The following is a 21,597-nucleotide window of genomic DNA, read 5'->3' as shown; positions in this document are numbered from 1 at the left end:
GCAAATCAAATCGCAATCGCAATATCTGTCAAAAAAATCGCAATTTGATATTTTCCCCCAAATCGCACAGCCCTACTACCAACTACCTCAGCTGGTTGGATATGTGAAATGCACACAGTCCCAGGCTCAGGAAAGCTTCGGCACACTTCTCTCTCTCTCTCTCTCTCTCTCTCTCTCTCTCTCTCTCGTGCTGTCTGTCTATCCTCAGTCTATCCCGTGCCTGGACGCAGCCCGTTGTCTGAGCCGGCCCATGTCAGATGTGACACTTTAATATGGAGCACAGGCAACGCTCCAGTCTTTCTCTCTCCGAGTGTCTCTCAGAGCGAGAGAAACCACAGTGCTCGGCTTTCATTCGCTGAACCTCAGTAACCCAGAGGCGTGTTTACATTTCTAAATTAAACACCTTTTATTGAGTTCAGCTGTCGGTAGCAGTTCCAAGTGCAAGCCTTACAGCACGAAAGCCCGTCCGTTTCCCTCCTTGCTGACACGCTCTGCTGCCTGTTGATATTTAAACACTGTAAAATTAAAGTGAGCAGTCATAAATACAGAGAGCAGTTTGAATATATGTTAATTAGAGCCGTCCAGAGGGCCTGATAACAGACAGACTACCCTGTCCAAAAATGTAGAACATGTTTTTTACAGCATTATCTGTAGAGAAAGAACTAATGCACTAAAAACAAACTCACAGATGAAAGCGAGTGCTTGTTTTGTTTTGGTTTTTTGGCATTTTGTTTTGTGTTGTTTTTATACTTATATAATATATAGTCTGTCAGAGCTCTTTTTTTTTTGGTGTTATACAATTTAATGTTAAGTGAAACAAGAGGGAAGCATTTCACCTATGATAAATGTGAACAACAGTAATATGCTACTTTGTCATCACATGGCATTTTGCTTTATCATTCCCATATTTTAACCATCCATCTGGTTCATCCCTCAAACTAGAAATAGAATGTGCATTGCATCATGGGATACTGCAGTACAAACAGTGTGCCCTACAAATGTAGTAGCCCTAGTAAAAAATAAATAAACTAAAATGTATTTGAAATACATTTTTCATGCTAAGTATACCACAAATACATTTACATATGTATGTACTTATTGAAAATACCCTGCAATTGTACTTTTGGCATACTAAACTGGTATACTTAAATTCTGCAAAATTAGAACAACTAATTTTGTACTTAATGCATTTTAATTGTGAGGAAGTAGTGCTGAGGTCCAATTGAAGTATGTTTGATTGTGCTCAAGTGGAACTATTGCAAGTATACCTCAGGAACACTCCAAATAACTTGCATTTAAAGACTGATATTATTCAGAGATCATATAATCCTCATAAATAGTGACATTAAACACATTTTAGGTTTTATATTAAGAAATGTGCATTGTGCACAAACAAGTACTCCAAATAAAGTGTAATTTAAATGTTTATATTAGTAAGTCTCAAGCGGTATGTCAGTAAATATGTTGCTAGACTTAAACTGTACTTAGTATGAAATAAATCTATTTTAAATCTATTACTTTTTTACTATGGAGGTCACCCAAGTATTCTAGACTTTCAGAAAACTTGAATTCTGTGCACAGCATACATACTATATAGTGCAGCAGTAGTAAGCATATTATAAACACAGCACCTCTCTCATATGTAATTTTGTTATCATGGACCAATAAACTAGAGCTCATGATGCATCTCATTATATACATTTAGACTGGTAGCTAGAACCAACTTGACCCAAAGGCTATGCCAGTTTGCATGCTTCTAAGTATGAAAACAGTGCGCTGGCAACAGTAAAGTATGTAAGTATGAAGTAAGGCAGAACAGCAGTCTTGTCAAAATTATTTTGACACTGCATTCAATAACAGTCATAAACTTGCTTAGTGCAATGGATCATGCACAATATCATACCAAAACACGCTATGTTTCCACACTAAAAATCCACTGCAAATAGGATTATAAAAAATATGATTTGAAACATACTATATGTAGGATGCAAGAATTGAATGCAAAATATAACTGACAAGAAAATGCAATGCAATATTTTGATTTGCCTCTACAACGAATATTTTTGTTTATTTTAATAACCGTGTTTTTTTCCTGCAGTGTTGAATGGCCTTAAGGTACACAAGGACAAAGAGCTTGCTCCCAGATGCAGAGGCAGAGAGTCGTCTGTGGGGAGAGATCGTAACGAAGGGTGTGACGCGTCTGGTGAGATCTCCCACAAGCACACTGCGGCCACGGCCAAGAGCCACAACACCAACGGCCACAACTACCGACGAGCCGCAGAGGAACTCCGCAAGCAGGTACAAGCCTTCACGTCCATATCTGTGTCAGTATGAACAGGGATGGGATCATTTTGGAGTCATTTTGCACACTGAGAATTATACTGGATCTGATAGTTAGGAGGGAACATCCATCCCGATGTGGCTTGCAGACAACCAGACCACCACCATCTCCAGTACTAACGAGCCTGTTGTCTTTGAGTGCCACAAAACTGTTTAATTAAGTGAACAATGAACCTCAGAGAGGAGGGAAAGATGGATCACCTCAACTCATCAGCCTCTCAGTTTCTTTCTTTCTGTCTTTTTTATGCCATTGACACTCTAATCTTGAGATTCTCAGCCTTGAGGTTGTACAAGTTATATATATATATGTATGTGTGTGTGTGTGTGTGTGTGTGTGTGTGTGTGTGTGTAACTTTCTTCTTTTTGTGAAATACAAAAGAAGATATTTTTAAAATGTTCTTGTACAAATTGTACAAATCTTCTTGTACAATACTTTTTTTATATACAAAATGAGAAGTGTGGGCTTAGCTTGGGCTTAGCTGCTGTTTTAATCATTCTGATGAATCAGCATGAAGCAGTGGCACCTGTAAGTGGCGGTTTAACAGTTTAACCGCAATGACTGACCCAGCGTTAAACCCTTGAGTCAGATAAAGCCTGTTATTATGCTGACACACATAAACACATTACTACTCATCTGCTATACTTAAAACAATAAACAGCACAGATAGATGCAGCATAATCCACAATACTGCGAGAATCTATTAGACAGCTGTTGACCCTTCTCTCTGTCTCTCTCTCTCTCTCTCTCTCTCTCTCTCTCTCTCTCTATAAAAGCTAATTTTCTGAAGGGTGTTCATGTGTTGAAGAGCTCTGGCGTGAGCATGACCCATGGCACTCAAGCACCTCCAGGGAAAAAGGGTTTATACTTCATTGTTTAATTGGACTTTCATTTAATTTATTTTTTATGAGTGTTTGTGTAGAATAACTTGATCTGGGAAGAAGAGAGATCTCATGCTGCTCACAGCAGGTGCAGGATCAGTTTCAGCAGCATTATTATTGGACTGTATGTTAATTGTTATCCCGAGTTAAGGTCTATTTATTTGTTTCATTGTATCCATGGCAGTTATTAATGAGTCTTTTTGATTTTTTGGCTTTGTCTTAGTTTTCTTGTTCTTTTAATGGGTGGGTACTTGGCTGTGCTTGTTTTCAAAGAGAAAGTAGATTGAACCCCCATTCTCCCAAACAACCAAATTTTTTTTTTTTTTTTTTTTTTTAACAGTAAAAATAAAAAGGAAGCAAACTTACATATTTAGTATTTTATTTTTTTTATTCCTTTGTGGAATTATTCCTTTTTTATTATTTGCACTGCTAATTTGAGTTAAATTTAAATTTAAATTGAGAGAGACAGTTATAGAGCATTTGTTTAACACATAGGTAGACATGTACCATGTGTGTGTGGTGTGGACTGCAGCTCTGCAGATGTTCTCAGTTAAATCTTTTGCTATGCTGCAGCTGGCCTATAGCAACACATGATGTCATCTGTCCTCTCTCATGCTCACGTGTGACCAAGATCCACTTCAGAGAGCTGGCCTGGCCTCTGTCTGTGTGTGTTCTCTTGTTTTTGTTCCTGGCTGTTAAGCCAATTTAATCGCACGTCTTTGGTCAGCCGACCTTTAACTATTCCATCCTTCCTTCCATTCTCTTTCCTTGCTTCCTTCCTTGTTTCCTCCAGCCTGCTCTCTGTTTCCCCTGGTTTCAAGAGGTTGCCCATTGGGGACAGTCCAGTGACCTGTGTTCTCTCGCCTACGCGGTTTCTCTCTCTCACTTCCACCTTTTCAGGCAGTCTAAATAATAGCTGGCAGCGTGCGGCAGGGCTCATCTGCACCCTCGGGCAGTGTTCTGGGATCAGTGAGCCCTCTAGTGGTCGCGGCGCTCATTACACCGAGCCAGACGTGGGATTTCTGCAGCACAGTCGGCACGCGCAAATTCTACTCAGCATCCGGCACGTTATGCTGAGTGGGATTATCATTACAATCGCATTCTGCGCTCTCAGAGCCCTGCAGATGGGATGGGGCGTGCCGTAGACCACTGACGTGTTATTTCAAAAGGGGGCGGGTGTGACAACGGTGGGCTACATAGACATGGCCGCAGCTGACATCATGCTACATTTGCTTACTCTACCTGCAGAGAGCATCCATCATGCATGCCTCTGGGGCTGGAGTCTGTCGCTTTCTTTTATATTCTCCCCCCTCCCTCCTGCCATTTTTTTTTAAAGCGCCGACAAGGGGAAGCGATTGATGGAGGTTACATTTCAGTCCCCCTTATCTTTTAATAGCCTCTCTTTGTTGTTTGGCTGCACCTGATAGGAATACAATACAGCCGATGTCTTACTTCAAAAACCCTCAGCAATCTCCTCGTCTGTCTGTCAGCGAACCTCTGGCCCAGAGATCACCGCAGTTTGGACGCTGTTATTGAAATGCATCCGGAGACTTTAAAGAGAGAGAAATAAAGTGGGAGGGATGTGAGAGGGTGTGGCACAACATGTAAAGGCCTATTCACAGAGCGTGAATTCATCACAACAGGCTTCACACAAAAATGAGAACAGAGCAATTAAACCCCAACCCCTTTATATCAGGTGTGAAAATTCACATTTTGACAAAAGCAGCATTTTTAATTGTGCAAGTCCTTGTTTTCTTTTGTTTGGTGAAAAAACTCGTCAAATGCCAGATGCGAGTAAAAATTTAATTAAATGACAGTAACTTTATTAGGAACTGAAACATCATTCCTGCAGAGATAAACAATTTAATTTATATCAAACCATCAACTTTTGTCATCACTTTTTCTTAGCTCCTAACTTTTTTTTTTGTTGAAATTAGTTAGGAACCCAGAATAGGGCTATTGGCATTGTTGGCGGCCATTTATACTATTATATATTCACCACAAAGAAAATTTTGCATACCTTGACTGCATCATTCATGTTCTATTGCATTGTTTTGATTAAAAGCTTGTCGGAGGACTTTAGGCCAAATGTCAGGACTCCAATAAGAGTCCTCTGGTGTCAGGAAGCACATCGTGTTTATTTCACCTGGAGTTTTAGCCCACTAAAACCCTCCGGCTGCATCTTCTTTTCTTGGCTCTATGAGAACACACACTTAGGAAATCAAATCCTTTCTGCCTTGCCAGAAAAACAGAGCCAAAGAAAACAATGTGAAGAGAGAAGTCGAGACTGACTATGTTTGTAGCCTGGCATAGTCTAATTCCCATGGCGGCTGTTAAACAATGAGAGGCCGGGCGTAACCCAAGCTGCATCTGCTCTGCTGTGAAGTATATTGGGGGCCTCAGATCAGCTGAAAGCACAGCTCCTTTTATTTGGGGCATTAAAGCCAAATTTGAAGAACTTTAGTATTCTGTGCCGACTATGAATTGGTGCTTGAATGGGATTTTAGGATTAAACTTTACTTCTAAGGATTGTTTTGCAGCTGTTGGCACTGAATAAAAACATTTTTCTCTTTTTTTTCCCTCCCTCTATCTGGTACACTTCAACTCCCTCTTTCTTCCCTGCTGTTTTCTCTGGTTTGGGGTTTTTGGAGCTCTGTTGTGGTCTGTGTTATTCTGTGAGCCCTGTGCATGCACTGTGACTTACTCGGTATGCAAATAGACACTAGAAACGTATTCTTTGGCGTCAAGATTGAAGGGACTGTTTGGGAATTCTCACAGTTCCTTAGTAAGTTGCATTGATCCAATATATGTAACATGATGATATCTTCTGTTCACTTTAGGTCTCGAAAGTAAATGGACTCAAACGGGCATCATCAGTCGGCACGCCTACGGCCAGTGCCAAAAAGTCGAAAGACTTCCGTCTGCCGTCCAAAACTGTGAAGTACACAGCCACCGTGACCAAGGGCCACGTCACCTACACCAAAGCAAAACGAGAACTGGTAAAGAAAGCCAAACTCAACCACAGCAAGCACGCTGCTTCTGCTGGCCTCCGTGCTTACAGCAACAACCACCACCATCATTCTCATCACCCAACCAGCAGCGGCCATGGTCGGCCCCAGCTCTCTCACTCAGGAAAAGCCCAAAGTATCAATGCAAAAACCCGCAAACAGGTGCTATTATCGAATGGGGTGCATAAGATGACTAACGGGGGCCGGCCTAATGGAAGGCTTAATGGACGCCACAGTGCCAGGGAAGAGAAGGCAGATGGCCGACAAGTGCGGCAGGGACTGCGGAACTCTAAACGCAGAAGTGATGCCATTACGATCCTTGGAGCTGGAACTGAGAGTGACGAGGTTAAAACTAAGCCACCTGTTACTGAGGTTAAGAAAGCTAAACTGCAGACTAGCCCACTGGAAACTCGCAGCAAGAAGGCCCTGGGTCAGTTCAAGTCCCCCAACACTGTCACTATTGCACACAGTATCACTGAAATGGCCGCCTTCCCTACTCAGAAAATGGGTCCTGCCCCTCCTTCGTCACCCCCTGCTGCTCCCGCCTCCCCAGCCATGCCCCAGAACCCCGCTTCCCCTGAGCCAGCACGTCAGCGGCCCAAACGGGCCTCTGCTGGCAAACTGATGTTCATCAGACAAGCACAGCAGAGGGCCCAAACGAACCCCGCCCTCAACTGGACCACATCCACTACCTCAGCCAGCAAATCCTTCAAACCAGTAGAGCCCACACACACGCCTCCACCACGGCCGGACATAGACAGGGAGCGTGAGAGGGAACGGGAGAGGAGAAGGGCAGGGTGCGCGGCTTTGGGGGAGGTGCCCGTTTTCAAGCCCACCTCCAGGGAGTTTCAGGACCCTTTGGTGTACCTCGACTCAGTTCGGGAACGGGCAGAGTCATCTGGACTGTGCAGAGTGTTACCTCCTCCTGACTGGAGGCCAGAGTGCAAACTCAATGACGATATGCGTTTTGTGACACAGGTTCAGCGCATCCACAAGCTGGGTCGGCGCTGGGGCCCCAATGTTCAGAAACTGGCCTGCATTAAGAAGCACCTAAAATCTCAGGGCATCTCAATGGACGAGCCACCGCTTATAGGTGAGTCCACTTAAAACTGATTACAAATGCTTTTGTTGGTATATAGCAGAGTGCCTAGAGGTCCACTGCCCTGCAGAGTTTAGTGCAAACTTTCCTACCTGTAATTTTCTAGTAACTCTGAAGACCTTGATTAGCTTGCTCCAGTATTTTTCATTAGGATTGGTGCTAAACTCTGCAGGGCTTTGACCCTTCAGGGTTGGATTTGAGGAACCCTGTTATAGGGGCTAGTGCAGTGATGGGCAACTCTGTTTCTGGAGGGGTCAATGCGCTGCAGATTTTAGCTCCAACTCTAATCAAACCTACCTGAACAATCTAATCAAGATAAATATCAGGATAAATTTTAGGCTGGTGTGGGCTTCATATGGTTGACACTAAAACGGTGGCCCTGCAGGAGCACCGTTGCCCATTTCTGGTCTTGTGTAACCCACTTATCAAGTAGAACTTCAGTTCCAACTGCAGCAATTACTGTAGCTGTGTTGCCCTGTGCATGTGTAAGTATACTGTAATTACATATCAGCCTGTCAACATTTTTCTTAAGTGAATAAAGGGGTGAGAGACCATTTGTATGTAAACTGACCAGTGAACAGCCTCATGGTCCATTCTCAACATATGTTGTCAAGTCTCTTGTCTGCCAGGAGTTGGGGAACCATATGTCAAAACAATCACCCATTGCTCCAGAGCTTGTCCAGCAGAGTTACATGTCTACAAGGTTTTAAATCAGCCCTGCACCATTGCTTTACTTCAGAATCCTGTGTGCTATTTGAGGGCCCAGTCAGAATATACGGTTGAAATAAATGTTTATTGAGCCTGTTAGAATGCTGCCGAAATGCTGCAATAATTCCTTCGAGAGTTTTAAACTATTGGTCATTGACCTTTGTTGTGCTCTCTCTCCCTCAGTTCCTTACCGTAGCTCACGTTCTCCAGTCGCGCCACGCCATTTCTCCGCCAACATATTTAGAGAATTAATGAGCTGTGAAATGTTATGAATTTTATTTCTGGAGCTGTCAATACTTATTTAGTCTTTATATTATATTATATTATATGTCATAGTTGCAGTGGTTTAGTTGACTTATGTTCGGAAACGAAACATTAACTGTTAATATACTTTCCGAATGTGCAGTGCATTAAACATTCACAATCATCTCTCATTGTCGCCCCTTCAGGTGGCTGTGAAGTAGATCTGGCTCGTTTTTCCGAGCTGGTCTGCGACATGGGTGGAATGCAGCAGGTGATGGACCTGAAAAAATGGAGCCGGTTGGCCGACCTGCTTCGCATTCCCAAATCAGCACAGGACCGTCTGGCCAAGCTCCAGGAGGCCTACCTCCAGTACCTGCTCTCTTATGACCTGCTCTCTCCTGAGGAGCACTGGCAACTGGAGCAGGAGGTGCTGGCAGAAAAGGAAGCTCTGGAACGCAAGCGGGGACCCCTGGAGGGTCACTTGGATAACGGCCAGCGGTCTCTGGCTCTTCCCCGTTACGAACCGAAGAATGGGCTCACCGGCCTCAACCACCGCAATGGCTTCCGCAATCACAACAAAGAGCCAGACACCCAGCAGCAGGCCGGTCGCCGCAGACTGTTTGCTCAGGAAAAGAAAGGGGAAAAAGTGGACAGTGATGAGGCAGATGAGGAGGCAGAAGATGAAGGTGTTCTCAGTGACCAGCACAAATGTATATACAAGGTAACGCACCTCCTGCTTTGATAATGGCATTCCTAAATCTTATCGGCAAGCTAACGCTATTGTGTTTCCTTTCTGAATTGGCAGTATTATATGTCAAACTTGTTTCATTCACTGTATTCACCCAGTCAGACTGGCAGATGTGCCATTTCCTCAGGTAATGAATTGCTTAGAGAGAGCATAGAGGGCTCACCGCTGAGCTGCCAGAGAACGTGCCAGAATATCAAGCGTGATGACTATGTTCGTCTGTATGCTGAACGCAGAGCCACGATGCTGGGGAAGAATGGAGAAAAGCTTAATATGTGATGCGTTTTGGGTTTTAATGCTGCTGAGGTTGGCTCTACAGTGGTTGATGGATGTGTCTCTATGCTGTGCTCTGCGTCACAGGTCTGAGCTTCATTTCAGAGCTACGATTTGCTAAGCTGCCAGTATGAGTGTCTATTTTGTTCCTCAGACAGATTTAAAGGTACAAAACGGCGTAGATCTGTTACGAACTCTAGCGAGCTGCCTGCCTAGGCAGTATTTTAGACATCATAGGCGTGCTCCCGACTTGAAGCTAAATTATAGTGCTTTGAGATCCCATTTTGGCCAAAATTAGTCTCAGCATTATAATGCGTGTTTGTTTTCTTCTGCACAGAGACTTTTCATTTTATACATTTTGTTTTAAAACAACATTTATGCATGCTATGTTTATTAGAGTGTCAAGTTATTAGCTTAGCATGCTAGCATGAGGCTGCTTTAGAAATTAAAATACTTTTTTTTTAGGGATGCACCGATACCGATACTGGTATCGGTATCGGGCCCAATACTGGTCTCCTTGTCATTAAGGCTAAGGGTTGCCCGACTAAGTATTGATAGTTGTGTAAATACTGTCATACTAACAGCTGTCTGAATAGTTTTTGGTTGATTGTAATCTATTACATACCTTTCTATCAAAGTTATCTAACATTATCAAGTTGAATTTGTTCTGACACAGTTTATCTCTGAGTTCTTGTCATATTTTATTACCATTTTCTAAACTATAGCGAATAAACTGTGATAATGTGAGAAATGTTGAAGGTGTCTGAATAAATTTTGGTTTGACTATCTATTTGATAAATGAAGTTAACCAACTAACATTATACATACTCTTTTGGTTTCTGTACCCAATATTTAAAAAATTTACAAATGCAATAAAAATATTGGTATCGGTACTCGGTATCAGCAAGTACCAAAAATAAAAGTATCGGTATCGGGCGAGTACTGGAAAAAGTGGTATCGTTGCATCCCTACTTTTTTTGTGCATGTGGTTCAGGTGAAGAGCACTTTTCGCACAGCCTGTCTGCTGCCCATGAACAGCGTTTTAATTCAGACATTGGAAGGTTTCGTTTTGGTCTGCATGCTGTAGTAGAAAGTAGATTACCAATGTAAAAAGCGAGGCAGAGATATAGGGCAGAGTTTGTGTGGTTCTTGTGTTTGAGAGAGGACCGGTGGTAAAGGAAAGAGAGAACTGTAACTGGGTGGGTGGGTATCGGTGAGAGTGGCTGTTGCATGAGAGGGCTTGTTCCCAGGCCCTCAGCTTCTGGTGTACGTGAGGCTGAGTTCTTAGCTATAGTCTATGTAAGGTGACTCCGTCTGCCGCTCCAGCCCTATAAAAATACCCCGCTGACTCTTATAGCACCCTGTCTGTCTGTCTGTGTGTTGTTGTCTGAGGTAACACTCTCTGCTGGGCGGGACGGTGAGAGTGGGCCTCTTCACAGAATGGTTTCTGAATATAGGTCACAGCTCAGCTCCTCACACACACACTGCACTTTGTTCATCTCCAGTGCGGTACCTGGCAATTGTCTTTGTCTATAGTTATCAGTGCTGTCATGCGGTTAAGATTGTGAGTGTTTCTCAGTTGTGCCGTGGTGCTTAAGAAGAGTTTGAGATAGACAGCTTGTGGAACAATGAATGGGAAAAACTAAAACACTTAACTTGATAGTTGTTAATGGGATGGAAAGGAAGTAGCTAGTCTTTAAAATAAAAGATGACAAAAAGCATGTCTATTACCTCAGGTTTTAACCTTAATTTAAGCAGAAGAAGCCATATTTAACAGAACTTAAGGGTAATTTGACAGATGTTATAAAATTCTAAGCTTGTTTTTGAGGAGCCAATTCCAAGATGGCCGCCAAACAAACAAACAAACAGCTTATTCCACAGATTATTTTGCCATTTTTCTTACTGTTTATTGTTTTTTTTTTCCAGGGGAGATCAGTATCTTTGACCACCTTTTACAGAATAGCAAGAAATACAATGATGATGTGCTTCAACAAAGAGCCTGGGGCTGCTGAAGTTGAGGTACACACAAACTACTTCTTGTATTTTAACCAGATGTAATTGTGTACAGTGTAGTATGTTACTATACTATTGGTGTGAAATGTCGACCCTAGTGACCAGTATCAATGCTAAAAAAAAGTATAATAATATCTGCTCAATGACAAATTGTCTTTAAATAGCATGTACTTTCCATGTTGCATATTTTATAAGCATATCCCATGACAGTTGTATCCTTGTATCCTGTCGTATTTCCTCATTTCCTGCCATTTCTCTTCATCTCCATCTGTCCTGCTTTTCTTTATATAGCAAGATTATTGGCGGATAGTGGAGCAGAGGGACTGCCACGTAGCAGTGCATTATGGGAAAGTGGACACAAACACACATGGAAGCGGCTTCCCTGTGGGCAAGTCCGAACCCTTTTCCAAGTAAGAGCTGCTTTCATTTGAGATGAATCAAAGGCATGGTGGGAAGATGTATTAGCGCTTATAAAAATGTTTTTCTCTCTGTCGCTGCAGGCATGGATGGAACCTCACTGTCCTTCCCAATAACTCTGGAACCATTCTGCGCCATCTTGGTGCTGTGCCTGGTGAGTCCACTATTGTTGTCAGTAGCAGGAAGGACATCATGTAAAGCTCCTTTGTTGAATAAGTCATCACCCGCTCTCTGTCTGTCTTTCTCTGGTTCTCTCTCACAGGGGTGACTGTTCCCTGGCTGAACATCGGCATGGTCTTTTCTACCTCATGCTGGTCACAAGACCAAAACCGCCTTCCATACATTGATTACTTACACACTGGTGCCGATTGCATTTGGTAAGTTTTTGTTCCGAGGTACCGTCTAGAAATGAATTAATGAATTAAAATAATTGAATTGAACATTTGCCCCATAAACCAGCGTTGGGATGTAACAACATTAGATCGATTCAAAGTATTTATTGATCGATTGATTGACTGAGAATAAAAAGTACTAATAAAAATCTAAAATAATAATTAAATGTTTATTAGACAAATTTAATTAAACTATTGATAATTTGCATTATAATGATTTATGTGTATGATTTTTGTGTATATATACCATTGTGTATATATTATTTTATACAAATTTAAAGATTGCTTATACAGTGTGCATTATTGAAGTTACTGTTTTACATAATAAAATATATACTTTATATATTATATAATTGATTATATGATATTTCCATTTGCAATTTTTACATTTTTTTTTATAATTATCAAATCCAAACACTTAACAAATGATGATTCTTTTCTTTAACAAAACATTGTACAATTTACAAATAGTTTGTTCCTTTGTATTCTATTGCGTCTTGTTCAGTGAATCTTTATTATTATTATTTTTTTTTAGATACATTCAGTGTAATTTTAATATCATTTTAAAATATTCTGAATAAGTTTTTATTTTTCTATTTTAGGTTTTCGTTTTAATTTGAAAGTTTAAGTAATTTTGTGGTGATTTTTACATTTTTATCAGTTTTAGTAAATTTAGTACTTCAACTTAAACATTTCAATTAGTTGCCAAGGCAAACTGTTTTTTTTTTTTTTTTTTTTTAATTTAGCAAAATGATTTTTAATGTGTTCACTAAATGTCATTTCGGTCTAAAATTGTACATTTTGGTAATGTCTTTGCTAACTCAGCTGTGTTGTACAGATCAGCTCCTCTAGAGGGCGCATTACTCTGTAAAACACGCAGTCACTTACAGTGTGCATTCCACTCACGCTAGCATCAGCTGTTTGTCTGTGTTTTTATGTGCATGACTCATCATAATAAAGCCAAGGCTTGTTTCCATAGCAACAAAGCTGGTTTAGGAGCCGGCAGACAGCGCTGTTGTCTTATGTCAACCAAACAATGACACTGACAGGAAGTTCTGCCCATCCCATTACAGGTATTCTATTCCTGCTGAGGAAAAGACAAAGCTTGATAAAGTGGTGCACACACTGCTACAGGCCAACGGCACGCCGGGATTGGAAATGCTGGAGAAGAACGTTATGGTAAGATATTGTAAACAAAAATAGCATTACCTTTTTGTGCAGTTGTTTTACATTGCATGTCTCTGCATTTCTCCAGATTTCTCCAGAGGTGCTTTGTCGTGAGGGAATCAAGGTCCACCGCACGGTCCAGAAGAGCGGGCAGTTTGTGGTGGTCTTCCCCGGTGCGTTCGTGTCCAGGGTGTGCTGCGGCTACAGTGTGTCTGAAACTGTGCACTTTGCCACACCACAGTGGGTGAACCTGGGCTACGAGGCTGCTAAGGTGAGTCTTTCACATTTACACATCCGCCTGTGTGACCTATAGACGTTTACTAGGAGATGTTTAGAAGACGCTCTACATGTTTGCTCTTCTCTTTCAGGACCTGAAATACAGGCACATAGCAAAACCCTTCTCTATGGAGAAGCTACTCTACCAGATCGCCACAGCCGAGGCCAAACGAGAAAACAGACTTGTGCTCAGTACAATCTCTTCTCTTCTCAAAGATCTCAGGTGAGCACTGGAAACCCACCCTGATGTTTGGCCCAACTGATGAAATCTTGTTTTTTTTTTTGTTTGTTTTTTTGGGTAGAGGTCATTCTGGACCTCTGCTGGGAAGGAAATCTAAAAACCGGACCTCTTGGTCCACTAACTGGAATTGAATACCCCTGTCCTACAGGAACATAGAGATGAAGCAAAGGCAGGATCTGTATGAAGCAGGGCTGCACTCCTCCGCACGCTACTGCACTCACGACAACAACCCGTCACCCGCTGACACCAGGAAGAAACCGCGCAAGTGGCTGGCGCTGGAGTCATCCGAGAGACGCTGCCAAACGTGCCAGCATCTCTGCTACTTATCTATGGTGAGATTCAGCTCAGATTATACTGTACTGTAGATCCAGTATAGTATACACTAAACCAACAAACTAAGGCTCTGTCCTAATTTGAATGCTTATCCTGCGCTCTAAAAGTATCACAGCTATGACAGATACTACTCCCAAATTAGCCCATATTAGCCCAAAAAGCATTTTTTTTAAATCTACTGCAAAAAAAAAGTATATCATCAACATGCTGTGATTATAGGATGCACTAATTAATTTCACTATTTAGGATAGATTGTATGCTTATTGGGACTTACTTTAGTGGTCAGTACAGTCTATACTATACTAATATTAATATTATAGTACCTTGTACAATCTATAACAGCTGGTATCTGTAATAGCTGTTCTCAACCAATATAATCTAAAGTTGAAACTATTTCTTATTTTAATGTTTCCCCTTAACAGCTGTCATTTTTATTTAAGAACCAGGGTCCTCACATTATCCAGGGAATGAGGGAATTTTAAAGCTGTGATTTCAAGACCAAGAAAAGTCACGGACATAAAATAAAAGCATAATCACAAGTGACTACAAAAGTTGTGTTCATTAGTATAAAAATTTTTTTTTAAATTAAATTAAATAATTAAAACTTCTGGAATTAAGGAGTTTAATTATTTTAATATTTTTTAATCATATTTTAAATAGTTTAAATAAATTAAATAAATAATTGAATTTTTAATAATGTTTTAATATTTCTTTAATATTGCAATTTTATATGAATATTTTAATATGTTCCTACTCCTGATTTCGATAAATGAACAGTTTGGTAACACTTTGGATTAGGGAACACATATTCACTATTAACCAAGAGTTTTCCCTCAATAAACTCCTAATTACTGCTCATAATAAGTAATAGCAAGTAAGGTAGTAGTTTATGTAAAGGGTCTAATATGGTCATGCAGAATAAGGCATTAATATGTGCTTTGTAGGTACTAAAAAACGGCCGTTATGCTAGTAATATGCATGCTAATAAGCAACTAGTTAATAGTGAATAGTGTTCCCTAAACTAAACTCCAGAAGTTAAAAAATGTGATTTATAGCAGAAGTACCAGAAATGTCTTGAAGGCCCCTTTGAATGTTATCTTTGACAATGGGGGCCCTTGGAGTCCACTGATCTATACAATACTGCACTGTACTACGAATCACAATAAAGCCTACAGTATATACTGTATTGTCTTAATTAAATCTATATTGTAGTGTTCTGTAATGTCCTTTGTTCTATACTGTACAACACTGGTTTTCTTTGTAGTTTTGTCAATGTGCATTGTATAATCATTTGTTTTCACTGTGTTGTCGTCTTAATAGAACTGAACAGTTCTACAGTTGACTCACAGCTGTGATTTTACCTCCAGTGCTGATGATTCACATTCAGTCATCACTGACAAAAGAAATACTGAGCGTTGAAAATGAGTTCTGATCTTAATTGAGCTGATGGCTGTTGTTAATGCTGCAGGTGGTGCAGGAGAATGAAAATGTGGTTTTCTGTCTGGAGTGTGCGCTGCACTATGTGGAGAAACACAAAAGCTGCCGCGGCCTCAAGATGATGTACCGCTATGATGAGGTAAGACACATGATCAGAAACATGCCTGCAGGGGGAGCTGTTGAGACGCTTTTGCTTAAACTACCCTCCAGGGTTCAGCAACCCTCCTAAATGGACTGTTGCTGTTCCTTCATAAATTATTGTGCTCTGGCAGAGTGACAAACATTTCCACATACAAATGAGTTTCTGTGGATTCAGTGTTGTATTACAGTTTTTGACATTTCTGTTTGCTCAATTCCCGAATGAGAGGGGTTTTTTTCCCCCTCAAAACGTAAAAGTAAGTTCACATCTCTGAACAGTTTGTGTCTTGTTCACACCAGATATGAATTTATTAATTTAAGCAAATTGCATGTGTTTTGGCACATGTGCAAAAAAGATGAAGTTGATTCTCTGTAAAATTATCAAATTCTTTAAAATAACTCATTTGAATATTTTAAAATGTCATTTATTCCTGAGCTGTAAAGCTGAATTCTCAGCATCATTCAATGTCACAGGATCCTTCAGAATCATTCTAATATGCTGATCTTTTTCTTTCTTTTACTTTTATGTGGCAAGGATACTTTTAAATGCTCAAAAGTGACCATAAAGATGTTTCTAATGTTGCAAAAGATTACTATTTCAAATAAATGCTGTTCTTGTGAAATTACTATTGATCCAAGAGTCCTAAAAAAAAAAGTTCCCACAAAAATATTAAGCAGCAAAAACACTGATAATAAAAAATAAAATAATTGTGCACCATTAATGATCAATAATAACACCAAATCAGCATATTAGAATGATTTCTAAAGGATCATGTGACACTGAAGAGTGATGATGATGAAAATTCAGCTGTGCATCACAGGAATAAATTAAATATAATTTAAAAATATATTCAAATAGAAAACAATTATTTTAAAGAATCTTGGGTGCGCATAAGAGACTTCTTTCAAAAACATTGTTTAAAACAATTTTATTGCAAATAAAGTAAAACAAAAATGAAATTTGTATATATCAAAATATTTCCAGGGTTAATCAGTACGGCTCACACAATGAAAAAAGGCCTTTTACTGACAAAAAACCTGGTTTTAAAGAATAAATAAATTGTTTGGGGTTACTACTTTTGACAATTGCATTCACAGTTTAGAGAATGCTGAGACTGTTTTTAACAAATGAGCCAAAGGGATTGACAAGAACTAAAGTACCAAAGTATGTCATGTCACCTTTTTCACGATGGTCTCTCCCTGTCTTTGGCTCTGTTTGGTCCCTCAGGAGCAGATCAACAGTTTGGTGAAGCAGGTGTGTGGTAAAGCCCTGGTGAGAAGCGCAGCAGACGGCTGTAACGGCTCCAGCCCCAGCAAACCGCCCGCCAAGCGTGGCCCCCGCAAGAGATCCGCCGTGGAGCTGTCCCTGACCCACCTGTCCAAAAGTGCCGCCGCCGCCGTCTCGTGAGGAGCGCCGCTCAGCCGCCTACGTCAGCCAATCGATTTCCTCTCCCTCTCTTCATATCGTTTGTGTCTTATCACCCACATAGCAGGGCAGAGTTTCCTGTGTTGAAAGCAGGCTGCCTTTTTTGCACTAGCGCACTAGTTTGTATTCACCAGATGTTTGATAGCATTAAGAGACATGGTCCCAGGTGTGCATTTCACTGACAGGTGTGAGTATGATGTCATCCTTTCTGCCTGGACCCTTTTCCTCCTCGTCTTCGGCCCCCTTGACTGCACACACGCTCCTCCTGAACTGTGAACCTTGGGACAAATGGGTGCTTCTCTCCTCGTTTTTCCAGACCCCTTTCCTTTGAATGTTGGTGCTCGATGGAGCTGCCCGAGAATGTTTTTTTGTTTTGTTTTATTTTGTTTTGTTTTTGTTCATTGTTTCGTTTTGTTTTTGTTCATTTTGTTTTGGTGTTTGCATTGGGGGTTTTTTGTTTTCATTTTGGCCTTATTTTGGTGTTTGATTTGGTCTTTGTTTGTTTTTTTGTTTCATTTTGGTTTTTGTTTTGCTTTTGCTTTGTTTAGTTATTGTTTTTTGTTATATTTTGGCATTTTCATTTTGTTGTGGTTTTCGTCTCATTTTGTTTTTGTTTGTTTTTTTTTGTTTGTTTTTTTGTCTTGCTTTTTTGTTTTGTTTCCTTTTAGGTGTGTTTTGGTTTTGTTTCCTTTTAGTTTTGTTTTGATGTTTCATTTTTGTTTTGTTTTGTTTCATTTCGTTTTATGACCACATTTGTTTTGAATTGAATTCATTTAGTCCACATGCAGCTCCTCTGCGGAAGACGCAGCTCTAAAGACAGTAAACAGTTGAAATTTAGCTTGTTTTAATATCTGCTTTTTTTTTAAAGAGGAAATAGTGTGTTTTTATTTCGACTGGTTTTTATTTCACACTTTCCTCTGTGGATTCGGGGAATGCTGTTTTCCATGGCAGCAGGTTGGGCTGTACTTGAGGAAGTGGGTGTTAGGGATTGAATGAGTGGGTCCCGTCCCGGCAGTGAGAGGGGTTCCTCCCACGCTGACGCTTACGAGCGATACCTGTGCCTGATGTTTAGCGGGGAGATCTTTCTTTATTTTGGTGCTGTTGTTTTTGTTTTCATTTTTTTATTGTATATCAATACAAAAAAGGTAATAAGAAAGAAGTGCTGTTCGCTAGCCTTCTTATCCCACAGGACGGAAGAGCCCGGAGGCTTTTTCTGCTTCTAGATGTGCAATCGTGTCAACATTCCATTCTTCCAGACTTATTGATTCATCTGTACCAGTTAACATTAATTATTATTTTATATTATTGTAATTATTATATTTTGTGTTTTTGACTTTTTATTTTCTCTTTTGTTCTGACGTGTTCTGATCTCAATTTAGAGCCACTATTCAGAGGGTGTAAAATGTGAAATACAATTTCTTTTTTTTTCTTTATTGTTTCTTTTTGTTCTGTCTTTTCCTTTTTGCAGAAGTATCATTGATTTAAAGAACCGTAAGAAAATCACCTTTTTGTACATAATCCTGTAAATGTCTTTAATACTTGAGCCTTTGTTGGAGTGACAGAAGGAAAGGATAGATAGATAGATGGATGATGACAGATGAAGAAAAGCCTTACATTTCAGTTTCTTCAGCTGTGGGAGTTTGATGCGTAAAGGGTTGCTCTGGTAATGTGTATACATTTTAAGTGCTGCTTACATCACTGAGGACTAAGATATGGAGTCGCGATTTCCCCCTAGTTTTGTTTTTTAGGTTTACTTTTTTAAAGAAAAGGGAAAATACTTTCACAAAAAAAAAAGGTTTTTACATTTTCATTACTGAAAATTCAACATTGTAGTAGCTACTCATGTTGCACTGAGCTTGCCAGGGGGAGAAAAAAATATAATCCAGTTTGTTGGTTGTTGTCCTTAACAGAAGACTGAACTGTTTTAGGAGTATTTAATGAAAACCAAATCGAGTTTTCAACAAAAAAAAAAAAACAGCTTTTGTCAAGTTTTTATGGCCTTACGATGTATTTTATTCAGAAATGTTGTTGTTTTTGTTCCTTTTTCTACAATATGAGAGATTTGCTCACGGTCAGGCGAGTTAATTTATTAGCACTCAGCTCTTTCTCTCATGAGGAAAGATTTCATGTTGGTTATATTGCCAGTTTTATTTTGGTTTGCTTTGTTTTGTTTTTTACTTTTTTCAATTTGTACTTAAGGTTTAATAAAAACTCATGGACAATTCACTGTCAGTCTGTGCTCTTTGTTACTGAACTTTATATTGGTTTAAAGAGGAATGTGTTGAACAAGGGAATCTTTTCTGACACATGGACCCCCACACTCTCAGATGGCTTTGGTATAGCTTCATAAAATGTATTGTATAACTTAATTTTATTCATGTTATTAGTGAGTTACAGGATACTCACAGTTAAATATACATTTTGAAATAATACTTAATAATAATGTAATAATCTAAAAACACGTATGTTCTTAAAAATTGTCTTTTTACATTTTTGTTTTAGTTTTATACTCTTATTTGTAATAGTTTTAATAGTGGTTGTAGTAATAATACTATAATAATCTGATATAGTTAAAATAATTAAAAAAAATTAAATAATACTTGAAATTAAAAATGTCATTTTATACATAATGTTATAAAAAAATAATACTTTTAGCCAATCTTTATTCAGTTATTTAGTTACTATTTAGTACTACTAGCAATGTGTAATAACTAAACTACTAGTACTAAACTATTGCTAAAAATTAATTTTAAAGACAGTTTACATTTTTTTTTAAGTATTTTGATTAATGTAGTATTATTACTACAATCACTATTAAATAATAATAATAAATGTAATAATCATTTAATAGTGATTGTAATAATAATACTACATTAATCAAAATACTTTAAAAAAAAATGTAAACTGTCTTTAAAATTAATTTTTAGTAATAGTAGTAATTTTAGTAGTAAATTTAGTTGAATTTTAGTAGTAGTAATTTTTGTTCTAAAAAAAATACCCAATCAGTCTTTATTAAATTATTTAGTTACTATTTAGTACTACTAGCAGTGTAATAACAATGATTTACCATTTTTATTTTTATTATTATTATTAATAGTGGTTGTAGTAATACTATAGTAATCAAAATAATAAAAATAAAAATATTTAAATGTTAAAAATCCTTGTGCTAGACCAATTAGACCAGTCCACAGAATAATATATTTTTAAGCATATTTTACCAGTCAAGGATCTGCTACAACTGACTATTTAAATACTGAATTTTGCATTTTAATTTTGCTCCTGCATCTCCACATGGTTTTCCCTGCTGTAGAAGCAGGCTGGTAATGTAAAGTATTGAAGCTTGGCCCAGAGCCTAAATTGTGCTGTTTTCATCATAATAATCAAAGTCACTCTGGTGAGCCTGAGGCCTCTAAAGCATGATCGATTTTATACATACAGAGACAGACGTGTACCTCACGACATAAACATCCCTTTTGAATACATTTTTGAACATTTGTAATCTAAAGCCATTTTTAAAAGCTGGAAATACTCCAGGTATGGATTTACAAGATGTGAGACCGATCAAACTAGTTGTAGAGTGGAAAGAATATAATATAGATAATGGCCTATGTTATAACACTGTAACTGACAACAGTGGCACAGAGGGGCAAACAGCAGACCAGCTGTATGCAGTGAATGTCCAACAGAATAAAAGATATTTATTGATTTGGAGGGCAGGCACAGGATCGGGCTTCACACTGCACAGCACACGACAAAGAATTTCTTTACAAAAACCAAAAGGGTTTCTTTAAACACCAGTGCACACTCTTCCTTTGGACGCGAGTGCATAGCACACCGCTAACTGCATCACTTCCTTTTACAGTCCTCTGTGTTTTCAGGATGAGCTGCTGCTCTCACAGTTCTTGATTGGCTGGTTTCGTTCTCTTTCGGGTAACGTGGCATCCTCCTCGACCTCTCCCTGATCCGGCTGGACAAGCGGAGAGTCGGGGATGGCTGCTGGTCCCCTCTCATCATTATCATCGTCCTCCTCCTCTTCCCCTGCCTCCGTGTCCTGGCTGGCTGAGTCCGTGCAGGTGGAGGACAGCGACGCCAGCTTGTGTCTCAGGTCGGCCCGTGTGGGCACCTGAAGAGTGATCTCAGAGGTGAACGACTCCACATCAGGACCTGAGAGAGAATCGTTCAGAAAAGGGATTAAGAATGCTAATTTGTCTTCAGAAGTAAGGAACTGCTCAGACAACTTTTAGGTTATGCTGGAGATCTGTTACTGTTGCTCTGCAAAATTTTGCGGGCTAGTTCCAGTCAATTCAGTAGGAATCTGGAGTTTCACAAAAAGAATCCGTTCAAGTTAGTGGTGACCAACAGAAAGCTGCTTAATTTGAAAGTCCCATCTTTGTGAGTTTTGCTTCATGCATCACTACATTACTGACAATGGAAAATGTATCTATTTGTCCCCAAATGTTCA

The 21,597-nt window shown here is 39.5% G+C and overlaps 2 protein-coding genes across 3 annotated transcripts in view; one reads left to right on the top strand and one right to left on the bottom strand.

Moving 5' to 3' along the window:
* jarid2b (jumonji and AT-rich interaction domain containing 2b) overlaps positions 1 to 17,520 on the top strand; it is a 125,091-nt gene extending 107,571 nt beyond the window's left edge. Inside the window, exons 6-18 of the mRNA XM_016494059.1 lie at positions 2,099 to 2,298; positions 6,060 to 7,320; positions 8,484 to 8,998; positions 11,222 to 11,314; positions 11,600 to 11,718; positions 11,809 to 11,879; positions 11,988 to 12,102; positions 13,191 to 13,296; positions 13,373 to 13,555; positions 13,653 to 13,783; positions 13,950 to 14,133; positions 15,603 to 15,710; positions 16,938 to 17,520. Coding sequence (XP_016349545.1) covers positions 2,099 to 2,298; positions 6,060 to 7,320; positions 8,484 to 8,998; positions 11,222 to 11,314; positions 11,600 to 11,718; positions 11,809 to 11,879; positions 11,988 to 12,102; positions 13,191 to 13,296; positions 13,373 to 13,555; positions 13,653 to 13,783; positions 13,950 to 14,133; positions 15,603 to 15,710; positions 16,938 to 17,117 — 3,266 coding nt within the window. The 3' untranslated portion in view covers positions 17,118 to 17,520. The remainder of the gene's footprint in view (positions 1 to 2,098; positions 2,299 to 6,059; positions 7,321 to 8,483; positions 8,999 to 11,221; positions 11,315 to 11,599; positions 11,719 to 11,808; positions 11,880 to 11,987; positions 12,103 to 13,190; positions 13,297 to 13,372; positions 13,556 to 13,652; positions 13,784 to 13,949; positions 14,134 to 15,602; positions 15,711 to 16,937) is intronic.
* A 2,895-nt stretch (positions 17,521 to 20,415) lies between these two features.
* LOC107694327 (dysbindin-like) overlaps positions 20,416 to 21,597 on the bottom strand; it is a 31,032-nt gene continuing 29,850 nt past the window's right edge. For both annotated transcript variants that reach the window (XM_016493997.1, XM_016493998.1), the window contains exon 4: positions 20,416 to 21,299. In XM_016493997.1, coding sequence (XP_016349483.1) covers positions 21,010 to 21,299 — 290 coding nt within the window. In that variant the 3' untranslated portion in view covers positions 20,416 to 21,009. The remainder of the gene's footprint in view (positions 21,300 to 21,597) is intronic.

This window comes from Sinocyclocheilus anshuiensis, unplaced genomic scaffold (assembly GCF_001515605.1).
Source record: "Sinocyclocheilus anshuiensis isolate Anshui unplaced genomic scaffold, SAMN03320099.WGS_v1.1 scaffold1240, whole genome shotgun sequence".
Taxonomy (NCBI): Eukaryota; Metazoa; Chordata; class Actinopteri; order Cypriniformes; family Cyprinidae; genus Sinocyclocheilus; species Sinocyclocheilus anshuiensis.
Note: the sequence above shows the minus strand (reverse complement) of the source record. Positions and strands in the feature narration are given on the sequence as shown.